We start from the raw sequence: 23,618 nt of genomic DNA, 5'->3' as shown, positions 1-23,618 counted from the left end.
AATTCTGTCACATTTGGAAAATATAATCTGTCATTCTTTTTAAAGGGATATTTTACTCAAAAAATGAAAATGTACTCAGTTTTCTTACCTTCAAGTGGTTACAAACCAATATGAGTTTCTTTATTCTGTTGAACACTAAAATTGATATTTTGAAGAAAGCTGAAAACCACTAACCGTAGACATCCATAATTGAAAAATGTGGAAGACAATCAATTTCCAGCTTTTTTCAAAATATCTTCTTTTGTGTTTAACAGAAGAAAGAAAGTCAAAAGGCTTTGGAATAGGTGAAGTCATTTGTAGGAGGTGGTGGGGGGCAGGGGATTTGGGTGAACTAGTGAAGTTTTATTCCAAAACAATAAAATAATTACATTAAACCTAATATCAGCCTATTTGAGATACTGAAATACTTTATAACTAAATAACATTTTTTCGTTACAGACACTGAACTAAATTTCAGCAACAGCTTATAGAGAAAAAATAATTCTGTCACATCTGGAAAATATAATCTGTCATTCCTTTTAAAGTGATATTTTACTCAAAAGAACGGAAATTTACTCACAATTTACTCCCCTTCAAGTGGTTCCAAACCAATACAAGTTTCTTTATTCTGTTGAACACTAAAATTGATTTTTTTTTTTTTAAATACTAAAATTTGTTTAAATTATTGCAATATATTATTGACATTCTAGCCTCATTATGCAAAAAAATTTGTCATTTTATTTGTTGTTATCGAAGTCAAATATTAAAGCAAAAGTTCCAAAAACCAAAGCAATCTTTGCAACAGTGTATTTTTTTGTAAATGAAAAATTTAAAAAGCCTAAAAAATACATTTTTTATGCTGTATATTTACAAATGCATTTCCTAAAAGACTTTTATCATGGAAAAAAATAATCATTCTTGACAACTGATAGAGTCTCTGAAGGTTGGTGACTAACAGTAAATGAAATTATTGTTGCTTTTTTCATGTATCACTTTCGTCTGCCTTCGTTTCAATCTCTATTTCTTTTTTAGGTCGATGGTAAGCTGTGACTTTTACCACCAAGGAAGTATTATTAAAGTTAAGAGTTTGCCTAATTGGATTCAGATGAACGCAGCGCCCTGAACCATCTGTGGATGAGACATTGTAGCGTGATCTCTATTAGATTAGATACAGTCAGTCAGTCGCTCCGGCTTCCTTAAAGTTTGGGTCTTTATTGAACGGATTAGTTGCGTAACAGCATTTATTTAAAAAAAATCAAAAAGTAGACTACTAAGCTACAATGATAGCGGCTAAAAGCTTTCAGTTTAGCATTGTGTGTAGTAAAATGTTTAAAAATAAAGACGCAAAATTTAGAATGGGCGTCTTGATACACCCTCTCGTGCGCGTGTGACGGGGTAGCCTAGATCCTCCTCCTCCAGGGCGGAATGTGGAGGTCAAATAAAAGCGCTCCGCACATCTGAGCTTCACAGAGGTGCGCGCGAGAGCAAGAGGGGCAGGAACAGAAGAAAGGCACAGGAAACTTGGAGGACACCCTGAATCCCCGAGCCAGTCAACTCTCGAGGAAAGGAAGGGATAAGGCTTGTGTTCAGTCTCACCTGTGAAAAATGTCCGGTGGTCCTTTGGGCACGGCGCTGGCGGTGGCATTGCTCGCCATTGCTGTGCAGTGTATGCCGAAAGGAACAGGGAAACATAGGAGACAAGCTCAGGAACACTCGGTGTCATCTGTATCTCAAGGTAGGAGGTACTCTGTGTCTATTGGCTTTGGGTTTAATTTTTTTGTTTAAATTCAGCCCATATAAATTGTTTGCTACCACCTTCCTTTAAAAATGTAAATCCAAATCCATTTTTCAGTGCAGATGTATGATTTAGTTTTTCCTACTTAGTGTGATTTTTATTTGGTCATGGAACAGTTAACATCCTGCAGAACTCTGAGGTTTTGTTGTGTCCTGTGCAGATGGTTGTGTTGCGAACGGTCAGTTTTATGGAACAGGAGAGCAGTGGGAGCGCAGATTTCTGGGCAGCATGCTGCTCTGCACTTGTCATGGAGTTTCTGGATTTGAGTGTAAATCAAAACCTGATGGTGAGTGCATTTGCATTGGATTGTCCTTTAAGGCACTGCAGTGGATGAATGTTTCCTGTTTTCTTTTTTAATTTGAGCTGATTGACACACCCTATGATACATATGCCAAGTTAAAGGTATAGTTCACCCAAAATTAAAAATTTACTCACCCAGAAGTAGTTATAAATCTTTGAGTTTCTATGGACACAAAAGAGATTTTGAAAATACTAATTTGTAACCATTTACATCCATTGTAGGGAAAACAAATACTAAAGTCGATGGTTACATGTTTTCTTTAAAATGTCTTCTTTTTTTGTACAGAAGAAAGTAAAACAGCTTTGGAACAAGTGAAAGGTGAACTATCCCTTTGATGGGATTTACAGAAAGCAAATCAATGGTGATCAGCACTTTGAGAGTTGGAAATGCATATTCAGTCAAAGCAAAAATAAGTCTTTGCAAATGATCTTGTACATGTTGTGCACTTTTACTATTGCACAATGGCGTATGTGCAAGCAACTGATGCTGTTTGTTTACAACAGAGGTGTCCAAACTCGTGGAGGGCCGGTGTTCTGTATAGTTTATCTCCAACCTCCGTCAACACACCTCCCTGGAAGTTTCGAGTATACATAGAAAGAGCTTGATTAGCTGGTTCAGGTGTGTTTAATTGGGGTTGGAACTAAAATATACAGGACACTGGCCATCCAGGAGGTTGGACACCCCGGGTTACAACTTCTTATATAGGATTGAACTTATAGAATGAGCAGAAGTACCATTTTGGTGACCAATACAACTCTCTCTCTTGTAAACAAGTAGGATTAACTCAGGTGTGAGTTTGAGTCTTTGCATGTCATTGTGACAGAGTAAACACACTTCAAAACATCTACCTAGATTGTCGACTTAAAGGGGTAGTTCATGCAAAAAAAACTAAAATTACTCACCATTTACTTGCCTAAAACTTTTATGAGTTTCTTTCTTTGCCTTATTTACAAAAGAAGATATTTTGAAAAATGTTGAAAACCTGTAACCATTGACTTCTGTAGTATTTGTTTATGGAAGGTTTTCTGCTTCTTCAAAATATCTTTTTTTGCAGTCAACCAAAGAATGAAGCTCATACAGGATTTTAGCCACTTGAGGGAGAGTAATTCGTGAGTACATTCAACTTTTTGGGTGAACTAACCCTTTAAAACCTTTGCAAAGTTTAGTTTCTTGTGCAGATTGAGACATGTATTGTCAAGACCCAAAGGCTTATGCATTTAGTTAGCTAGTAGCCATTGACTTTTAGAAATCACTAAGGACTCCAGTGTTCTACTACAGAAAAAAAGTCAACTACATCTAGGATGACCTAAAGAAGAGTAAATAAACTGCCAGTTTCCCTTTTTGGAAGGATTAACTATGCCTTTAAGTTTGAAGTATGTGTTGATATCAACTGGTGTGAAGAACAAAGTCTATGTGTGTTTCCAGCTGAGGAGACCTGCTACGATAAAGTAAATTCTCTCTCCTACCGGGTTGGAGAGACTTACGAGAGGCCCAAGGATGGGATGATCTGGGACTGCACTTGCATTGGCTCTGGCCGAGGGAAAATCAGTTGCACCATTGCGAGTGGGTAGACTGGAACTTTCCTTAACTGTGCTTAACCGCACTTTGGTAATTAGACTTTTGGGAGTTGTGCTGCTGTTTACCTACTTGGCCTCTGTTGTAGACCGCTGTCATGAGGGAGGGCACTCCTACAAGATTGGAGACACATGGCAGAGACCTCATGACACTGGAGACTACATGCTGGAGTGCGTCTGCTTGGGAAATGGGAAAGGAGAGTGGACCTGCAAACCAGTTGGTGAGTTTGGACATTTTTTTAAACATTCCATCATCAAGTAAAGACTTTTGTGGTTTACTTTGATATCAATTGTAGTATACTGTTAAACATTACATTTTATTATACATATTAAATAGACTTTTACAACCAGAGAACCAAATGAGTTCTAGATTAAAAAAATCCTTCTGTCGGTTGTTGTGAATTCAAGTTAGTGTGATTCCACCTAGTATACTAGGACATGTTCCTGAATAAACATATAGGTTGATCCCCAAACAACATTCCAATCAGCTAATCAGATTTAAGGGATACTTTTACATTTTGTCATTATTAAGTAGATGCTTTTGTCCAAAGTGACCTAAAATTGAGGAGGCATTTAGTGATTTGACAAGAAGAGGCAATACACACAGCGCTATACAAAGGAACTGTTTGTGCTCAGAGAATTAAGTGCTAGAGTTTTTTGACAGAGAGAGAGAGAGAGAGAGAGAGAGAGAGAGAGAGAGAGAAAGAGAAAAAAGTGTTTTCTACAGGTGGTTTGTCAAGCCCACTCACCTTTGTGAGGCAGAATTGATCATGTTTTAGGGTTGTCATGTAGGGGAGAGAAGAGGAGGTCCTGGTTTTGTTCCAAGGGGTTCAGGTGTTTGGACAGAACTGTGTGTATGTATAGTGTGTCCACAGTCATGTTGAAGGGATAGAAACACTAAGTCTTTTTTTATTTCCTGATGTTAAAATAGGATCCAAATCCCTCCCGTTTTGAGGCCCACCGCAACATGACATAGGAGTGCAGTTTCCCTTCTCACCAAATTGATTGACAGATGCGTATTAATGTCTACATAGTAAGATGTATAATCATATCCACAAGACAGGACCTGCGCAAAGCAACTGGGATTAAAAGATCCAAGCTCTCTGTGATCATCTGCAGTTTTACAAGTTTAAAACGTGTTTAAAACAGTGCATGTTTGTAATAAAGACAGTAAAATTGCTACGTAATTTTATCACCACAGCCACATAGTGTCAGTATAATTAAAAAAAAAGATGCTTCAGTCCAGTGTCTATTAATGTGTATCCTGTCACATTTGCCATGCAAAAACAGTGCAAAGCTAAACATGGGTATGCACACGAACTTTTTAACAGCATTGTGTGTGATTCATCATTGCAGAAAGGCTTGAATTAACTCCACAACAAATATATAAAATAACAGTTGGGAAAGTTCTTACTGTAGTAAGTAAGGGAGATTTGTTTCATTCTTGTCTGTCACTGTGCTGTTTATCTACATGAAGAGCAATACAGAGAGATCTCTATGGGTCCGACGCACACTGTGGGCAGGAAGAACTAGCTTATTTGCATTTAAAAGAACATGCAACAAAAACAGCTACAATGTCCTAACTGCTCAAATTTCCCAAATTCATAAAGGTATATGAAAATAATCTGATGGGTATTTTGAGCTGAAACTTTACAGACACATTCTGGATAAAAAAAGACTTATCTTAAATCTTTAAAAAGGGGGTAAAATAGGTGTCCCTTAAGTTTAATATTAAAGGGTTATGTTTTTCTACATCAATGTTATACAATTTTTAATTCCCTCTGATTTACAGTTAGGGTTTGGTTTAGGGGTATGGATTTCACTTTCAGGAACAGAAATGATGGTCTAGGATCAACATGTGCAGATAAATAACCAGGATCACATCTTACTTGCAGAAATTAGTCCCACTTTTTGGTGCAGCCTATCAGCTAGTTTATTTCTCTTGTTAATCCCGCCAAGTTTGTATGATTTTACATAAAATAGGTTGACATAGGAAAGAATCTGTAATTGTAAAATGATTTCATTATATCTTTAAAAGTATTTATAGTGATGTTTTACATTAGTGATGGTATTAGTTTTAACAACAACATATTAATGAATCCACTTTTGTTTTCCTTCATAGCGGAGCGCTGTTATGATAATACAGCTGGCACCTCCTACATGGTTGGTGAGACCTGGGAGAAGCCCTACCAGGGCTGGATGATCGTGGACTGCACCTGCCTCGGAGAAGGAAGTGGACGTATTACTTGCACATCCAGAAGTAAGCACTCCAGCTTTTTTTTAATAGAATGGAGAAACAGTCCAAACCACAAAAACCTCCCTTTTCCAATCTTCCAGCTGGATTTCACTTTAATTATCCACTTAAAGTGCAGTTAAACTTTCTGGCATTTCAAATGAATAGAAGGGGAAACTTTTACTTTATTGCATTTAAAAAAAGTTTACTCGAAAGCTTAACTGGTAACTGTGTTATTGATGAAGAAAAGGATTCTAATGGGAAACATCTGCATTTGTATGTTTGTGTGTATCACAGACCGCTGTAATGACCAGGACACACGCACTTCTTACCGGATTGGAGACACTTGGAGTAAAACGGACTCTCGTGGACACGTTTTACAGTGTCTGTGTACTGGTAATGGACGTGGAGAGTGGAAATGTGAGAGACATGCTTCTCTGCACACCACTAGTCTTGGTAAGAACTTCACATTAATGCTGTTTTAAAATACAAATTTAGCCAAAATACACATTTCTGCCAATCATTACTTGGCTTTATGTCATTTGAAACAGTCATTCTTTTACTTTGTGTGCATGAAGGGATCATTTTGAATCCCGACACAGCTTTTTCCTTTTGACAGCTTCCTCGGTTTCAAGCTGTATACACTCTCAGTACAACACGCTTGTATAGACAGTTTACAAACTTGTGTACAATATACAATTTTCAGTACACTCTGAAAGTCTTTTTAATTGGCCCCTGTATATCTTTCCTTCTATCCAAAATAAAGCAAGAAGCTAATAATTCAGGATGTTTGATCAGTCCTGATGTTCAAACTATTTAAAGAGGTAGTTCACCAAAAAATTCTGTCATCACCCATGTGAAAAATTACAATAGTTTTTTTATAGTAAATACTTTTGATTATAGAAAATACTTTTTGGTGCTTTGAACCATACTGTAGTAAAGTTTGTTTATTATTTAAAGTTTGTTTGTATTTTATAGTATTTAAAACTGTTAATCAACACTACAGCGTACTGTAGTATCATTTATCATTAACTAAAAAACTGTAAAAAAAAATTGTAGCATACAGTAATTTGGGTTTTACTACAGTAAACTGCTGTATTTTTGGATAATTTATTTAGCTGTATAAAACATAGCACCGTATTGGTGTTTGTATTACTTGAGTTGTTGTGCTACCATAGCAATTAATAAAATTACCAAAACATATGAATTAAAGTACTTTACGATAGTCTGGTTCAAAAACATTGTAGTATTTGCTGTAAGTGCGGTTTATTTACAAACTAATTTCGAGAGGGTTACGCGCTTATGATTGATCATGGCTGGTCCCGCATAAGCTTCACATTTTGCACCAATCAGAAGAATACTCATTTTAAATAACCAGAGCTTTTTCATTACAGTCATCTTTGTCTTGAAGAATGCCCCCTTCCACCCCTACTCCTCCCCCTTCTCCAGATAGGGTGGCATGGCGGCCCAGTGGTTAGCACTGTTGCTTCACAGCAAGAATGACACTGGTTCGAGCCTTTACCAGGCCAGTCAGCATTTCTGGTTTCCTCCCACTGTCCAAAGACATACAATATAAATAAATTGACTAATCTAAAGTGGAATCATAAGACAAACTCTTAGCCTGCTATATCTCTTAGCTATTCCTAACATGTTTACAAGCAGAGGAGTTCTCATGACCTAATTGAGCTCACACTCACTTCTTGCCCTTCAAACAGGAGGGAGCCCCGGGCTCGAGGATATTCTGAGCTCAGGGCTTTCTCCCGGGACAGCATGCCAAAAACGCTTTATTATCAATCATCAGCTAAGTGTGAACTCTTGAAATTACTATAGTGTTTTTTTTTCCCATGTGGGCATTTACTCCTTCCTCTGTTTGAGACAATGACTTCTGCTGTGTTTATTCTTACATCTAAATGGCTACCAGTTACAGTGTTATTCAAAACAAATAGATTTTTATGTTCAATTAAAAAAAAAGTTTAGATCCTTGATGAGTAAATAGTTTTGTTTTTTTTTTTGCATTTTTGAGTGAAGTTTAGTGAACTACTCCTTTTAGAGCTGCAGCATAAGTGAATATTCACAAATATTATAGAAATATTGTAGAGCAGAACATTTTCATTGTCTTAAACTAATTTCAATAGCCTTCTTGTCCTTAAAAATGTGCTAATATAATCAAATGTGAATGTATTATTGGTGTCCATACACATTTTCAGAAGTCCCCTAGTGTGCCTCGCTCACCTAATGAATGTAGTATAAATGTGTGTCCTATGTTTTATTTTCTTCTGTAGGTACTGGGTCTCGTGTCGTGACCAATGTCCAGCCAGCGGTGTACCACCCACAAGGGGTGCCCGAACACCCTATGGAGGGATCCTGTCTGACCGAAGCAGGTGTTTCCTATGCTCCAGGCATGCGCTGGAGCAAGACTCAAGGTAGCAAACAGATGTTGTGTACCTGCTTGGGGAACGGTGTCAGCTGTGAAGAGTCAGGTTAGTGTCTTTTTTTCAAACGAGTCTGTCGTTGTTCATTTAGACCGAGTGGTCGTATCTCATTTTCTGATTATCTTTTGTGTATACAGAGAGTCAGTCTCAGGTGTATGGCGGGACCTCAGGTGGTGAGCCTTGTGTTTTCCCTTTTATGTTCATGGGGAAAACGTTTTACTCCTGCACTTCTGAGGGACGCAATGATGGACAGCTCTGGTGCAGCACCTCATCTGACTTTGAGAAAGACTACAAGTACTCCTTCTGTACCAGCAACAATGGTGAGTTCATTCAGAGTTTGTAAGGTTTTATTTGTTGAAAGACTTCATTTATACTGTCTATATACGAGTGATTGTATTTTATCAGAGTTAAAGTATGTTTTTAAACATTTTTAACAATTTATTATGAATGTTATCTATTTTAATCATTTTAATATATTAATTTGACATTCGATAAAGCTTTGTATGTTAAAATCAATGTTGAACACAGTTGTGCATCATGATATTTTTGTGTAAGCCTTTCAAATGATTTATTCATACAGTAAATGTGACCCTGAACCCTAGTCTTATGTTGCGCAAGTAAACATTTACAATAATATTTATTATTTTATGTCTTAAACCGTTAGGATATTAAATAAATAGCATGTTCCATGAAGATATATAGCAAATTTCCTATTGTACGTGTATCAAAATTTACCGATTAGTAATGTGCAAGGCTAGGAACTTAATTTGAGTAACTTAAAAGGCAAATTTCTTAGTATTTAGATTTTTTTTAACCCCCAGATTTTCAAATAGTTGTATTGTATTGTCCTAACACAGTATACCTTAATTGAAAGCTTATTCATTCAGCTTTTAGGTATTTTTGTTTGTGTGTATACATCAACGAAAAGCTTGTTCATTCAGCTTGTTGATTTTGTGGTCCAGGGTCACAAATATAAAGTAAAATGCCACAAAAATAACATTTTAGTTTTAAAAATTTAGTTGAAATTTATGTTCATCATCATTATAAATGTATTTAGTGTCTCTTTTGAACTTTTGAATTTATCTTTGCTAAATAAAAGTATTAATTCCCACAAACTTATAAATGTGTACCTTTGAGCAAGGCACTTATCCCCAAGGTTGATGTTGGTTAATTGTTCCTGTCTTGACCCTTTAACTGCCTGCTCTACCAAATGGTTGACCACAATTTGACTGTTTTAAATATTGACTGTTAAAGTCATTTAACGAACGACCAATTTAAATAATGGTTTACACACACAGCATTGTTGGTTTAGAAGAAAATCAAATCCTGTTGCACTACTACACTTGATTTTGGTTCTATTGTAAAAAAAAAAATCATAGTATATGTATTAATTCGTATGGTAGAGGTTGATATTTTAGAAATTATAGTATGTGTTGGAAAATATGCATTGAGTGTGTTAACTATCAACATTAGGTGTTAAGAAATGCAATCCAAACATTTTTTTATTGGTGGGGTTGTTGAAGGGATAAAATGTAACTAATTCAAAATTACTGCTATTTTACACTGTTTAATGTATTCATTTTTAGTTATGGTCACAACCAGAGGAGGAAACTCCAGTGGTGCCCTGTGCCAGTTCCCTTTCCTATACAACGGCCGTAACTACACTGACTGCACTGCTGATGGCAGGAGAGATGGCATGAAATGGTGCGGCACGACTTATAACTTTGACAAAGAACAGCGCTTTGGCTTCTGCCCAATGGCAGGTAAGTGCCAGCTTTACACTAGCATTAAAGGTTGAAGCCAGAGAGAGAAGCGGGTCAGGACTTGACTGAAGCTTGGCACATAGGAACTGGAAGACGGAGAATAATGATGTTTTGGAATTACTTTAGACCTGTAACTATCCTGGATCTTAAAGTAACACTATACTTTGTTTTGGAAATCAGCCTCATTTTACAAGTCACCTAGAGTTAAACATTTGAGTTCGGCTGATCTCCAGTTCTGGTGGGAGCACTTTTAGTTGAGCTTAGCATAAATCATTGAACCAGATTAGACCTTTAGCATCTTGCAGAAAACAAAAAACTTTTTTTTTTTTTTAATTTAATCCTTGACTCTTCTGTGGTTGCATCCTGTACTTACACAAGAATGAAAGTGTAGTTCATAGCCATATTGGCCTAGAAATATATACATTTTTCATTTTCTTTCTGTCTCAGCACATGAAGTAACTACAGAACTTTATAGGAAAATTATCAGAATGGTAAAACTCAACTGTTTAACTAATAGGGGATTGTAAACTTAGCCTATTTCTAATAAAAGTAGAGTGTGTTTTTTTAATAATGTATCTGTTATGCAATGTCTACATTAATCCAGTTAAATTTAAAAATGTGGCATGTTTTTTGGTTTCAAAATGCACGCTGTCCACGCTAGCAATTTTTTCCAAAAGTGTCTCATCCACACAAACACATCAGAAAGTGTCATAAAGGCTCCCTGAGATGAGAGCGAGAGACTATAAAAATGTATTTCCCACCAGAATCTACTGATGCAATCATTTTATTAGAAAAATCTATATGTTGGTAGGTCCTGCCTATACATTGAAAAAACTGATTACTGTTGCTTGTTTAAAAAAAGCTGAAAAAACACAATTCTTGTTATTTCTTTGGCCAATTTCTTTGTTTTATGTTCAGTCCACTTAAATTTGAAAACCATTAAGTTAACTTTAGCGTTTTGTGTTGGAACAACATGAAGGAATTGTGTTAGTCCAACTACCTGGTTTGAGGATTTGTAGTTCCCAGCATGCTTTGCGTGGGATTGAATTTAAGAGAGAGAAATGTTGACTATAAAAGTAAACTTAGGTGTTTCAAGTTAATCGAAAGACTTCTTAAAGTTTAATCTTCTTTAGTTTGAAGATTTAAAAGATTTTCATATAATGCTTTGAGTTTTGAGATTAACACTTTGCAGAATCACCCATGCTTTGGGTGTTGGCAGATTAATCAGCAAAAATGCAATTTTCTGCTTTGCTTAGTCACGCAATAACTGTCCTAAAATTTATTCAACAATCAACTGTATATGTAACTCATGAAATATGTAGTGGAGAGCAAATCGAGGCTTCATCAAACACTGAAACGGTCAAAGCAAATGTGTCAAACTTTCCAAACATTTTTGAAACCCATCTCTACAGAGAGGTAATTTTATGTATCTCTCTGGAACGGCTTCAGCAAAGAAACAATAAAGTAAATTGTGGTATTAAACCCCACGTTGTAGAGTCAAGGCTTCAAGTGATTTAGGCCCCGTTTGCACTAATATGTTTTAGTTTTAAAACTCATATGTTTTGCTACGGTTATGCCTTCCGTCCACACTAAGATTTTCGAGCGCCAAAAGTAAGCTTTTTGAAAATGCTGAAGAGGCAGTTTTCATTTTAAAACGCTGCTGCTCCATGTAAGTGTGGATGGGGGGAAAATTATAGGAAATTATATACATTTATAGGAAATAAAGGCAAGCAATCAGTCAAATGTGCATAATCAGTGTATGTGGTTACACATTAATATATTAACTTATCTTTGTGCTTAGCCAAAGCATGTTACCCGAGAACAAGAAATAGATTCAAAAGACCAAAGTCGGGAAATATGTTGCTAAATAGACAACAAGATGAATTAAATAGCACATTTAACAAATAAAGTGAGAGTAGATCCAGCAGTAGAGCCTTGATGAACAGTCCGACGTGCACAGCTCTCTTCTCCAACAGAGTCTGGATGCAGCGCATGCCAGAGGGTGTGTTTGATCACATGATGGGCTTTTTCAGTGGTATAGTGTGGCCAAATAGTTCTCAGAAACGCTGGGTGAAACACCAGTGTGGACGCGGATCGTTTTCAATCTAAAACGCCATTTTAAAACTTAAACGTATTAGTGTAAACAGGGCCTTAGTGAAGTAAATAAATATGTCTTGTTTTGGTCATAAAAATGTTCATTTAGGAAAAAATTCAATAAATCCAAAAGACTTCGAAATGTACAACACATAATAGCCATACATGATATTATCAGACCTTTGAGTATAAGTTAAATAAAAATACAAATATATTTTAAACTTTTATTTGATAATTATGTTGGACCAACTCAATTGTATTTAATTACATGATTTTTTTTTGTTAGTGCTAAACAACTTTATTGAATGGAAATCCTGCCCTCAATTAAATTGAGTTCAATACGTTATCCAATAAGTTATTGTTTCAGTGTATGCACTTCCCATTCCTCTGTGGTCTAAAACACAAACATAACTTCACTAAACATTTGTTATATTCAGATTTCAGAACACATGAAAAAAGGTCATTTCAATATGTATAGTAGTATAACATTTTAGTAGTACAGAAAATATACATTTTCAAATGCATCCAGATAAGAGTCCACTGAAAAAGATGGTTTATTGCAAATTGTTGCAAACAATTTATTTAAGCTGAACAAATTAAGTTGAATGTTACTAAATTTAATTCGTTTGTTTAAATTCGGCCAATATAAATTGTTCACAACCACTCACCTCAAAAAGATTTATGAAATTCAATGAATATTTTTTTCAGTGTACCTGTAACCCAAAGTTGGTCCAGGCCACATGCTTTTCTTCACTAGTGTGGATAAACAAAGTGTCATTACATTTGTCTCCCGGCTGTTTGAATTACCTCATGGTCTGTATGGGAGGAGATTTTGATAAGACTTAAGATGAGGATGTTAACTGTATGAAACAAAAGATCACTCAGCACCTATTCAGCCATATTTACATAAACACCTTCTGACTGCTTTGATGGGTGTCTCTGTCACCAAGGTGCCAGTTAGAGGCAGGCGAACCATGGGGGTTTATTATAAGTGCTGAGATCCAGTGATCTGACATAGATTGAAACCAGAGCTGCTCTTTGTGTTGCCCTGTAGTGTTTGTTTTGTAGGGGGCAGGGATTTCTGTCTCAACAGTAGAGCCATTATCATGCATCAACTGTGTTGTTGTAGTATAATAAGTAATAGAAGATTCTACTTGCTGTACTAAATGTGCACCACATGGGAAAGGACCTGACTTTACAGCTATTGTTTAAGCTCAGAGTTGTGATCGTCTGTGATAGCTGTGGCCCCTCAGCTGTGCGGACCTGCAGACGGAGAGAGTTTGGCTCCAGACCAGAGTCTGCCTGGCAGTAAAGCTTATACATCTGGCTGATCTCCAGGGCAGCTGTGGAACTCCTCCTCTCTTAACCTTGGAGAGATTTCCTCACTCTCATCCGCTTTTATTACACCAGATACTTCCAATCAGTGATTTCATAGCTAAAACAATGAGGCTGTTTTATAGGAACTGCCTTGAGGTTTATGAATCTGTGGTCATTAGAATTGAGTTGTGGCCCTAATTGACCTCCAAATGACTTAACTGATTAATTATGCTGAACTCTTTAGGTCATTATAAACTCATTTAGCTGTATTTAGTTTCTTTGTCATGCTTTGAAATTAGGTATTTTAAGGCCTGTCATGATCATGCATTTTGTGTTGATGATGATTAATTGTAGTTAATGTTATTTTTGTACTAGTCATTTTATGTAACATAAAAATACGCCCTTGTGATTTTTACTTATAATATAATATAATATAATATAATATAATATAATATAATATAATATAAACCCACAAACCTTCCTAGGAGGAGGCCTCAAATCTGAAGTAGCAAGGCCATAAACAAGCTACATTTCGACTCTCAAACCAGTAGCCTTTCATATGTCTTAATGGGCACCTATGATGAAAATCATCTATTGGAAGCCGTTGAGTCAGAACTGTGTGTAGGTATAGTGTGTCCTGATGTTAAAATAGGATCCAAATCCCTCCCATTTTGAGGCCCACAACAACGTGATGGAGGAGTTTCCTCACCCACCGAAGTGATAGACTTATATTAACATGTTTCTGTAGTAACACGTATAATTATATCAACAAGACAGGTCATGCGCAAAGCAGCTTGGATTAAAAGATCTGTTCAATTCTCTGTGATCATCAATCATCCTCAAATGTGGTCAAGAATGAGTTTTACAAGTTTAAAACGTTTGTAAAACAGTGCATGTTTGTAATGAATTACACCGATTTTACCGTCTTTATCATCACAGCTGCTGGTCAGTACAATTATGAGAGAAGACATTTCAGTCTTGGTTTGTGGATGTTAAATCAGGTTTATTTTGTATATTAACATAACTGATATCCATACAGCAGTGGATATTATTGTGTATCCTGTCACATTTGCATGCAAAGTTAAACCCGCTTGCTGTGTGTGTCCGTTGTGTGTGTGAACTTTGTATGGAAAAAGTACATCAAAAAATCAATGGGAAAGTTCTTGCTGTGGTATTTCTCACAAACGTTACGTGAGATCTGCTTCTTTCATGTGTCACTTTGCTGTTTATCCGATGTACGCATCCGGAAATTCAGACACACTCTCTGAACGGTGGGCGGGGAGAACTGGCATTGAAGGCACAGGCCACAAAAACAACTATATTGTGTCCTGAGCAGACAATTCCAATATCCAGAAAGGTCTAATAAATAATCTGATGGGTCTTTTGAGCTGAAACTTTACAGACACATTGTGGAGACACAAAAGACTTATCTTAAATCTTGAAAAATGGTTAAAGTAGGTGCCCTTTAAATGATATTAGTTGGTATCTTATGTAAAATTGATAATAAGCAGCATTGCTAACCCTCTTCTGTTTTCCTTTTGTTTTCCATCAGCCCATGAAGAGGTGTGTACCACCAATGAGGGAGTGATGTATCGTGTGGGGGATCAGTGGGACAGACGCCATGATGTTCTGGGTCACATGATGCGCTGTACGTGTGTGGGCAATGGCCGTGGAGAATGGAGCTGCATCGCCTACTCTCAACTTAAAGGTAAGATTTAACTTTCGTTTTCACAAGTGATGAACTTATTGAAAACCTCTCTCTTGTATTAACGTACATATGTCATTTAATCTTTCAGACCAGTGCATTGTGGATAATTTGACCTACGAAGTAAATCAGACTTTTACTAAAAGGCACGACGAAGGCTACACAATGAACTGCACCTGTTTTGGTCAAGGCCGTGGACGCTGGAAGTGTGATGCCGTCGGTGAGCTGGTCACTTCAGTCATTTAATCAATTAGCATGGAAGTGGGACATTTGTCTTCAATTGCTTAAGTGAACTTTTCTTGAAACAATTAAAATGTCTTATCCTACAAATTGGAGCCTTAGAATCAGCAGTTTTTAGCCTTGTTCCCTATAAATGGCAGAGCTAATGATTGCATAATGACCGTGTTGCTCTGATTTCCATTTCCAGATCAGTGCCAGGAGCCGGAGACTAGAGTTTTCTATCAGATTGGAGAGTCCTGGGAGAAACTCATTCAGGGAATCCACTACAGATGTTACTGCTATGGAAATGGCATCGGGGAGTTGAGCTGCGAGCCTCAGCACTCTACCTCTGGTGAGTAAACTGCATCTTTTCTGGAGATATTTTTACTTATCCAACCCAATGCAATGACAGTAGTCATCAAAGAAGTAAAAGAATATACAATATGTAATACATGAAATGTGTATAGAGAAATTTTAAAAAGCATGCTCCGAGGGTTTTAAATGGTGAAGTTTCATTTTCCCCTTAAATAAGAATTCTTTGTAGATTATCCTAATCCCTATTCTACAATGTCAAAAACCTCATCTCCTTTTCACTTTCACTTTGATCTGGGAACTTTTCAAATCTGCATAAAATCTTAATTTATGTTTATTTTGCTAGTTCACATTATGATTAAAATGAATAATCAAGATCGTGCAAGTTTAATTACAGAATTATTTTTTGTTTTGGTTTGTTAATCTTCAGTCAATGTTTGACCATTTGCTTGTGCCTTTGATGTGATGGTCCTTCTGTTGACGTCAACCTGAGAGCTTCTATAGCAAATGTATATCAATATCTTTAATGCGCCCCTTTTACCATTAATTTGCAATGAGAGAATGATATGCAAAAGATAGCCCCGCCCCTAATCAATATTCTGTTTCCGTTGAAAATGGCATTGGGAATTGGGCAGGGGAATTACAAACCGTTAATTTTTTGTTATACCATTCCTAAGGTATTCAAAAAAGTTAATGGTCAGTCTGTGATCCAGGAAACATTTGAGAAACAAATAAAAACCATTATACAAGCATGATCTAGACCTAAATAGTGCAGTGACTTACTTGATATTCAAAGAAAAGCAATATATCCAAAGATGCCCTTTCAAGTTATAAAGAAATCTGTGTTTTTGACAGCAAAACAGTCAATGACTTGTATTAATTATTTAGCCTGACATGTTTGTTTCAAAATATTTTAAATGTTAAAATAAAATATATACCGCGTTCAGTGGAGAAAAGTTTGTTGTTGTTTTTTTTCTACTCAGACATTTAAAAAGAACATATTTTAGAGCAGTAATCATAATACTGTGATATTGTGACACCGTGATATTTTTATCCAAGGTTATCATAACTTTCCTTATAAAGTAACTAGGGAACACATTTAGCTACTTTTTTAAAAAGTAACTTTAGATTGTAGTATATTACTTTTTTTCCTTAAACACTGCTAGCAGGTATGTTAAGTCACAAGTTCAGATAAATAAGAAAGTGTCGAGCTATTTAAGACCATAACCCATTTAAGCCCACCGGCAACTATAGTTGCTGCAGTTCATAGTTGCCATTTTGCTTTTATAAGTAATTTTCTACATGTTATCCATGTTTAATTTTTCAATGACATGCAAACAAACAACCAAATGAAAGATTTCAAGGAAGACAAAAAGGAATTGATTTCTTTCCTGTCACATAAGGGCCTTCAACTTCCTACTCCTAATTTCAGGATACAAAGTAAAGGCAAACCCTCCCAAATAAAGGCAATTTTCATTGTATTCTCAAAAATTATTTTTTGTTATATATAATATTTATCAACATAATCATGGAGGTCTCTAGATTCATCCAAACAAAACAAATCTTTCAAGAGATCTATAGTTTTTTGTATACTTTGTCAAAAGTATTTACATCATGGGCAATTAGGCAATAATGTGTTAATAAATCAAGTTTATGGTTGTTTGTTTTTGTTTATGGTTGTTTTTTTGCTTTCATAATACCCCATTTAAAAAATCAATTAAGCATTTATCTGATATCTTTAAAATAGAATGAAATTATCTTTCCCCACTCCCACAATGAGAGTTAAAATAACACTGGAGCAGAGTTAAAGATCTGATTAAACAGAGAATAATGAACTCCTGCTGTTAAAAAGCAGAATCACTAAAGAAAAGTACAAGACTACAGATATGGCCTTTAGAAATGCACATCTCAGGGAACAGAATGCCATGACTAACCGCGGTTAGCCGCAGCACTTGAGAAATTCTCTGACTCAGCAAATACATTACCAGTAGGGGGCAGCCGAGCTTTATTCTCAGTTGTGGCCGGATCTGAAGGTGGAGGACATGGCCTTAGGAACTCAACAGAAAACTCAATAAATCTGTCAATTTTATTAAACAACTCCACGAACAGAATCAGCAGCTTCACTTATTATTCATATCGAATGCTTTTCTAATTTTAAACGTAATAAAAGTGTTTATGGATATGAATTGATCTTTTAAAAGCAGATGTTTTGCATTTTTAAGTATGCCAAATACATAACAAATATTATACAAATATTACACCATTAACAAGGCTACCTGCATGAAACCATTTTTAAAATTTTGAGCACAAATGGCTTAAAGCCAAAGAGTACAATCTTAGAATCTACTTTATTTACTTTACAATTTTAGAGTCTACTACTAATTTTCGAGCTGCGTTTTGGGCTACTTGTAAGTGATTCATTGGATTGACCAGTTTTATGAAGCACATGTTGCTTCTCTTGTGAACACACACACACATGTACACGGAGTATGTGGGTCACGCTGCTATAAGTAGTCTTGTGGGCATGGGTGGGGAGAGGTTTGGAAGTCAAAGGCTTCCAGATGTTTACCGAGAGCAAGAGCGCTGTTTGCTGATTCTCCCAGGTGTTTTGCTGGAGTGCTGATTAGGGCTCGCTCTTCCTTGTGATCTTTTTCTTTTACAACTTTCTACAAATGCTCGACCTCTGACAGCGTTTGAAATCAAGGATGTTGGTTTTAAGATGCCCTCATCCACACCTTGATTTGGGAGGGCCCATGCCTCGTGTTTGCCGTCTGTTCTTTTGAAGTTCTGTGTATGGAGAAAAAGCACACACCCAATCAACACAGCTGTCTCAGTCCACCCCTGTGGCCCTTTTAGCACTGTTGGTTTGTTTGTTTTTTTATTTCTTTTATCCTGTGATCAGAATTAGGTTGAATTTCAACCAAACCTGTTAATTTTTCTACTCGCACATGTTGTTTCCATTGTTAATAGTCTCATGTCATGGGTTTTGTCAAGTATGATGCGATCCTGGATTAACATATATGTTTATCCTGGAACAACATTTTTGTTCAAAATGTAATCCATACCTATTCCCTACCCCTAAACCTAACCATAACTGAGGGCAGAGGGCAATAATAATTGGATAACAATCATGTAGAAGTGCATAAATCTAACCATAAGCCTAAACTTTACATAAACGGTAATCATATTCCCTAATTCTGATTGGCTGATTGGAATGTTGTTCCAGGATCAACATGGATGTTAATCCAGGAACATGTCCTACTTGGTGAAATCAAGTGGGTGGTTAATGGTCACCTTAAGGAAAACCAGCAGCTAGGGATAACCACCATGATGATAGAAATGTGTAGCGATGCTGCCATTTAATATTTTCCAATGTAGACTGCTTTTGTTGATTATAGTGAGATTTATATGTTGTCTATGGCGAGTTTGGAGTACATGTAAATTATCTGAAACACTATTTCGATGGTCCATTTGAGTATTATTAGGGCGTCTGCTTAATACTGCAGCTAAACAGACATTTAACTGACTATAAGAAACTTTGCAAGTACAGGTCAACTTACACTAACTGTAACCCTAACCCCAAACAGTCTACTTATAATCTAATGAGAATTAGTTGGCATGTACAGTAGATGCAATATAACTTAAATTCAACAAACGGATCATCAAAGTAAAGTGTGACCAAATTTTCACTTAATTCTGAGTTTAAATAATGCCTTATGGAGTTATTTTATAATATTTTTTTTCTCTTTATATTTATATGTTTTGTTGATTTAGTTTTGTTCTATAAGCTCTTGCTATAGTTCAGTTATTGGAATGTTTTGAGATCTAAAAACCAGTTTTCAAAAAAATATTTTGTTTCCATCACATGCTCCTAAGACTGTATTTATTTGATCATAATACCATAAAACAGTGATGTTGTTATATAGAGTTATTGACATATACTATGATTCTCTTGTAATTTTTTAGAGGTGTTTAATGAATACAATGTTTCAATGAACAGTATTTTAATGGCATATTAAACCTTTATTTGAGCGGTCTAAAAGTTTTAAACTTTATGGTAATGTTTGGTAAATAAAACTTTATTTATTTTTTTTTTATAATCGATCTAATTTTTCCAGGTCAATTTTTTCAATTACTTTTCGTACTGTTTATGGAGTCACGTAACCTCACTCTGTTAAGGCTGATTTATACTTTTGCATCGAACGCACTGATATGGTCCGGTGCAGCCTTTGCCCAGTCGCATACACACCTCTCGAAAAATGTTACTACATGTCGCACTTTTGGTGAATACATTGACGATGATTGGAAGCTGCGCCAGCTATGCCTTGAAACGGCATATTTCCAATACAATAAAATTATTTACATTGAAAATTATATTTTTATACTTTTGAAAACATTGAAAAATAATTAGTTTTGTTTACAAAAGGGCTAGTTATTTGCTTTCACTTTTTATAAGAATAAAAGTGACTGTTGGTTTTTGGCAATGTTTGTTTTAATTTCAGTTGTTCAACGTTAATTTTCAATAAATAATCATAGATATCAGATAGTGTCTGTTTCCTTCAATTATTTTAAACTCAAGTAATGCGCCCTTCATTCTGAAATCTCTCACTTGTAATATGTGAGCATATTTACTGTACAAAACATGTCAGTGAACTATGAGGGAAAAAAATAAATAAATAAAATAATAGTTTATTAATCGTAATCGAGTTGAAATGTTCAATTAATCGACATTTTGACTTTAGGCCAAATCGCCCAGCCCTAAGAGGCACTTTCACAAAAATGACTTTGCTAAAAGGTAGACATTAACAGATGCTGAATAAGGGCTATATTCACAGTTCATGAATCTTTGGAAAGAAGACACTTTAGGCTTTACTATCCATCATCTAGAGTTTATGATGCTCAAATCGAAAAAAGATGTAGATGCTTAAGTATTGTAAAATTATGCACCACACTAAACATTTTTTTTATTTCATAAACAAATATATGACAATAATGCTGGAGCAATACAGAAAAGTAATAGGTCACAAGCCACACATCTCCTGAGTATATGTTTTGAATTTGATGGCAAAATAAAATTTCTGGAATTATTTCTCTGAGACAATGTCTTTTTCAATGTGATTTTTCTTCTCTCCTTGTTTGTTGAGAGGCAGTCTGTGTACTGAAGGTTTCTAACAAGTATTTTAGTCATTTCACATGCATAATTGTAAAATAATAGACAGAAACATGTAGTATGAGGGATTTATATGAGCAGAAAAAGTACATTTACTCACCCTCCACATTTTCCAAACCAGTTTGAGTTTTTTGTTTGTTTGTTTTGTTGAACAAAAAAGGAAGATTTTTTTTCCACATCACAAAGTACACACTGAAATGGAGGCTGTTGAGTCTCTTTTGTGCCACTTTTGCATGCAGCTCTTAGAATCAAGTTCTTAGTTGATTCAATTGAGCCGTTTTGAATCTGTTGAGGCTCTTTGCAAGGAATTTGTATTTTGTATTATCTCATTTGAGTTTGAGTCAGATGAGGTTAAATACTGTATGTTTGTTTGAGTCTAGTAGTCTATATATGTCTCTCTCTCTATGTCTCTGAGTGTATTACAGTCTATATAGGGTTTGTTTAAGTGTATTTGAATCATTAGAGTTTAGTTGAGTCTGAGAGTATTTGAGTCTATATAGTGTCTGTTTGAGTTTGTCTATTTAGATTATGTTCTGTTGAAGCTGCAACAAGTTTGAGAAAGTGAAGGATAAGTAAATCATGACAGAATTTTCAGTCACACTTAAATTTGATGGTCCGTTTGTTGAATATAAGTTACATTGCAACTAATTTTCATTAGATTTATTAGACTGTTAGGTTAGGGTTAGTGCAAGTTGACATGTACTGGCAAAGTTTCTTATAGTCAGTTAAATGTCTGTTGAAGGAGCAGTATCAACAGATATTAAGCAGACAGTCTATTATACTCAAATGGACCATCAAAATAAAGTGTTACTGAATTTTCAGTTTTAGGGTAACTATCCTATTAAATTTGCCCCCTAACCACCAAATGGCAGTGTTCATTTTTAAAAAATAATGCTTTTTAAGATATTCAATCATTAATTAATCATCATAGTGCCCATCACTGATGACAAACACAGTTTGTTTTTCTTGATCCAATCCTTTCTAGCACAAAAGCAATATTGTGAAGTAAATGTATTTAAACGCAACCACAAGATCTGACAAGGTCTGCATTAATAAAGTTTTCCCCTTTTTTGTGAGTGGTTGTTGGGGTTATAAGTGATTTCTTTGCTCAGTGAGTGGAAGCAACCCCAAAGCAATATCCTTCAGTAATGGCATCCAGCTGTGAGAAGGCTGGGAACAGTGGGGGTGAGAGGCTGGTGCAGGCTGGCGGAACGTAATGCAGACTAAGTGAACTTTAAGTGCCGTATACAGACTACCCCCACGGCAGTAATTGGGAGAAATGAGGACCATATTGAAATCAGAAGCAATTTGGGGATATTGCCATGTGAGTTTGGCTACATAACACTAAATGAAAAGTGAGTAGTTAAATACATGAGTTGTAAAAATTGTTGTAAATACATGAGTAAATAATGGAGATTTACCACTTGTAAAACCTATGTAGTGCAATATATGCAATCACATATGCAAGTTCATGTTTTAATTTCTCATGTGTAAAAATATGGCCTATATTTGCAGCATATATATAAAGGTATTGCCTTTTATGTATATTTTTCAACCATTTGAATTACAAATATGTACATATGTTTTTATATATCCACTATAGTTATGTTCAGATTTGGCTATATCTATGCAAGATTTGAATATGGGTAAAGTTGCTGAGGACTTCAGAATTGTTATCATTTTTAAGGCAGTTACTTGCTGGATTTTAAAGTTTAAAAGCCTGAGACCTTGGTGGTCCTAAGTAATGTCTCAGTGCTGAAACCCACTTAAGAATCTCACATGCTAGTGCTACGTTTACCATTTCACCGTTTTTCAAAAGGAACAGAACACACTAAATTGTTTCCTCTTTTATAGAACATCTGAGTACTTTAATGTATTTTTAAACCAGAACATATATCAAATACTATTTGTTGTTTAGCATAGTAAGCTAGTCACATGCTAATCTCCATAGCTTAATTTTCACATCTCATAATTTACAAAAAACTGGGTGATCTTGGCTGTTATTATGATGTAATTTGTTTAATATCTTTTATTTATCTCTATCAGGTGGTCATCGTCCAGTCCAGGTTATTATTTCAGAAGCTGGAAACCAGCCCAACTCGCACCCCATCCAATGGAATGCGCCGGCTTCTGCTCACATCACACAGTACATACTTAAATGGAGGCCGGTGAGTCTCTTTAGTGACACTTTTGTGTGCAACTGGGTTTTTACTCTCTTAGAAACAAGTTCTTAGTTGAGTCAACTGAGCCTTTTTGAATCTGTTGAGGGTCTATGCATCTGTTTGAATCATTTGAATCTGTTTCAGTCTGTTTGAGTCAGTTGTGTTTTGTATTTGAGTCTGTTTGAGTCAGATGAGGCTGTGTTTATTTGAGTATGGTAGTTTTTATAGTTGTTTTTATAGAGTCTATTTGAGTCTATATAGAATCTGTTTGATTATTTTAATAATTTTTGTGAAGTTAAGTCTGAGAGTATTTAAGTATTTATTGTTGAGTGAATTTGAGTCTGTATACTGGAGAGTCTTTGTCTTTTGAGTATGTTTTCGGTCATGAGTGTATTTGAGTCATGAGTTTATGCAGAGTCTGTTTGAGGGTATTTGAGTCTACATAGAGTCTGTTTTAATGTATTCAAATTTATATACTGTATATTCAAGTTTATGTAGTCTGTTTGAGTGTATTTGAGTCTATATAGAGTTTGAGTGTATTTGAGCTTATAGTGTGTTTGGG

General features: G+C 35.6%; 1 protein-coding gene across 1 annotated transcript in view; it reads left to right on the top strand.

The window, feature by feature from the left end:
* The first annotated feature begins 1,460 nt into the window (after window positions 1–1,460).
* The window catches only part of fn1a (fibronectin 1a), a 66,796-nt gene continuing 44,638 nt past the window's right edge, over window positions 1,461–23,618 (top strand). Inside the window, exons 1-13 of the mRNA XM_056465229.1 lie at window positions 1,461–1,714; window positions 1,935–2,060; window positions 3,501–3,638; window positions 3,739–3,870; window positions 5,772–5,909; window positions 6,180–6,338; window positions 8,165–8,362; window positions 8,452–8,634; window positions 9,901–10,077; window positions 15,041–15,196; window positions 15,285–15,413; window positions 15,621–15,764; window positions 22,941–23,062. Coding sequence (XP_056321204.1) covers window positions 1,585–1,714; window positions 1,935–2,060; window positions 3,501–3,638; window positions 3,739–3,870; window positions 5,772–5,909; window positions 6,180–6,338; window positions 8,165–8,362; window positions 8,452–8,634; window positions 9,901–10,077; window positions 15,041–15,196; window positions 15,285–15,413; window positions 15,621–15,764; window positions 22,941–23,062 — 1,932 coding nt within the window. The 5' untranslated portion in view covers window positions 1,461–1,584. The remainder of the gene's footprint in view (window positions 1,715–1,934; window positions 2,061–3,500; window positions 3,639–3,738; window positions 3,871–5,771; window positions 5,910–6,179; window positions 6,339–8,164; window positions 8,363–8,451; window positions 8,635–9,900; window positions 10,078–15,040; window positions 15,197–15,284; window positions 15,414–15,620; window positions 15,765–22,940; window positions 23,063–23,618) is intronic.

Source organism: Danio aesculapii, chromosome 9 (assembly GCF_903798145.1).
Source record: "Danio aesculapii chromosome 9, fDanAes4.1, whole genome shotgun sequence".
Lineage (NCBI taxonomy): Eukaryota > Metazoa > Chordata > Actinopteri > Cypriniformes > Danionidae > Danio > Danio aesculapii.
Note: the sequence above shows the minus strand (reverse complement) of the source record. Positions and strands in the feature narration are given on the sequence as shown.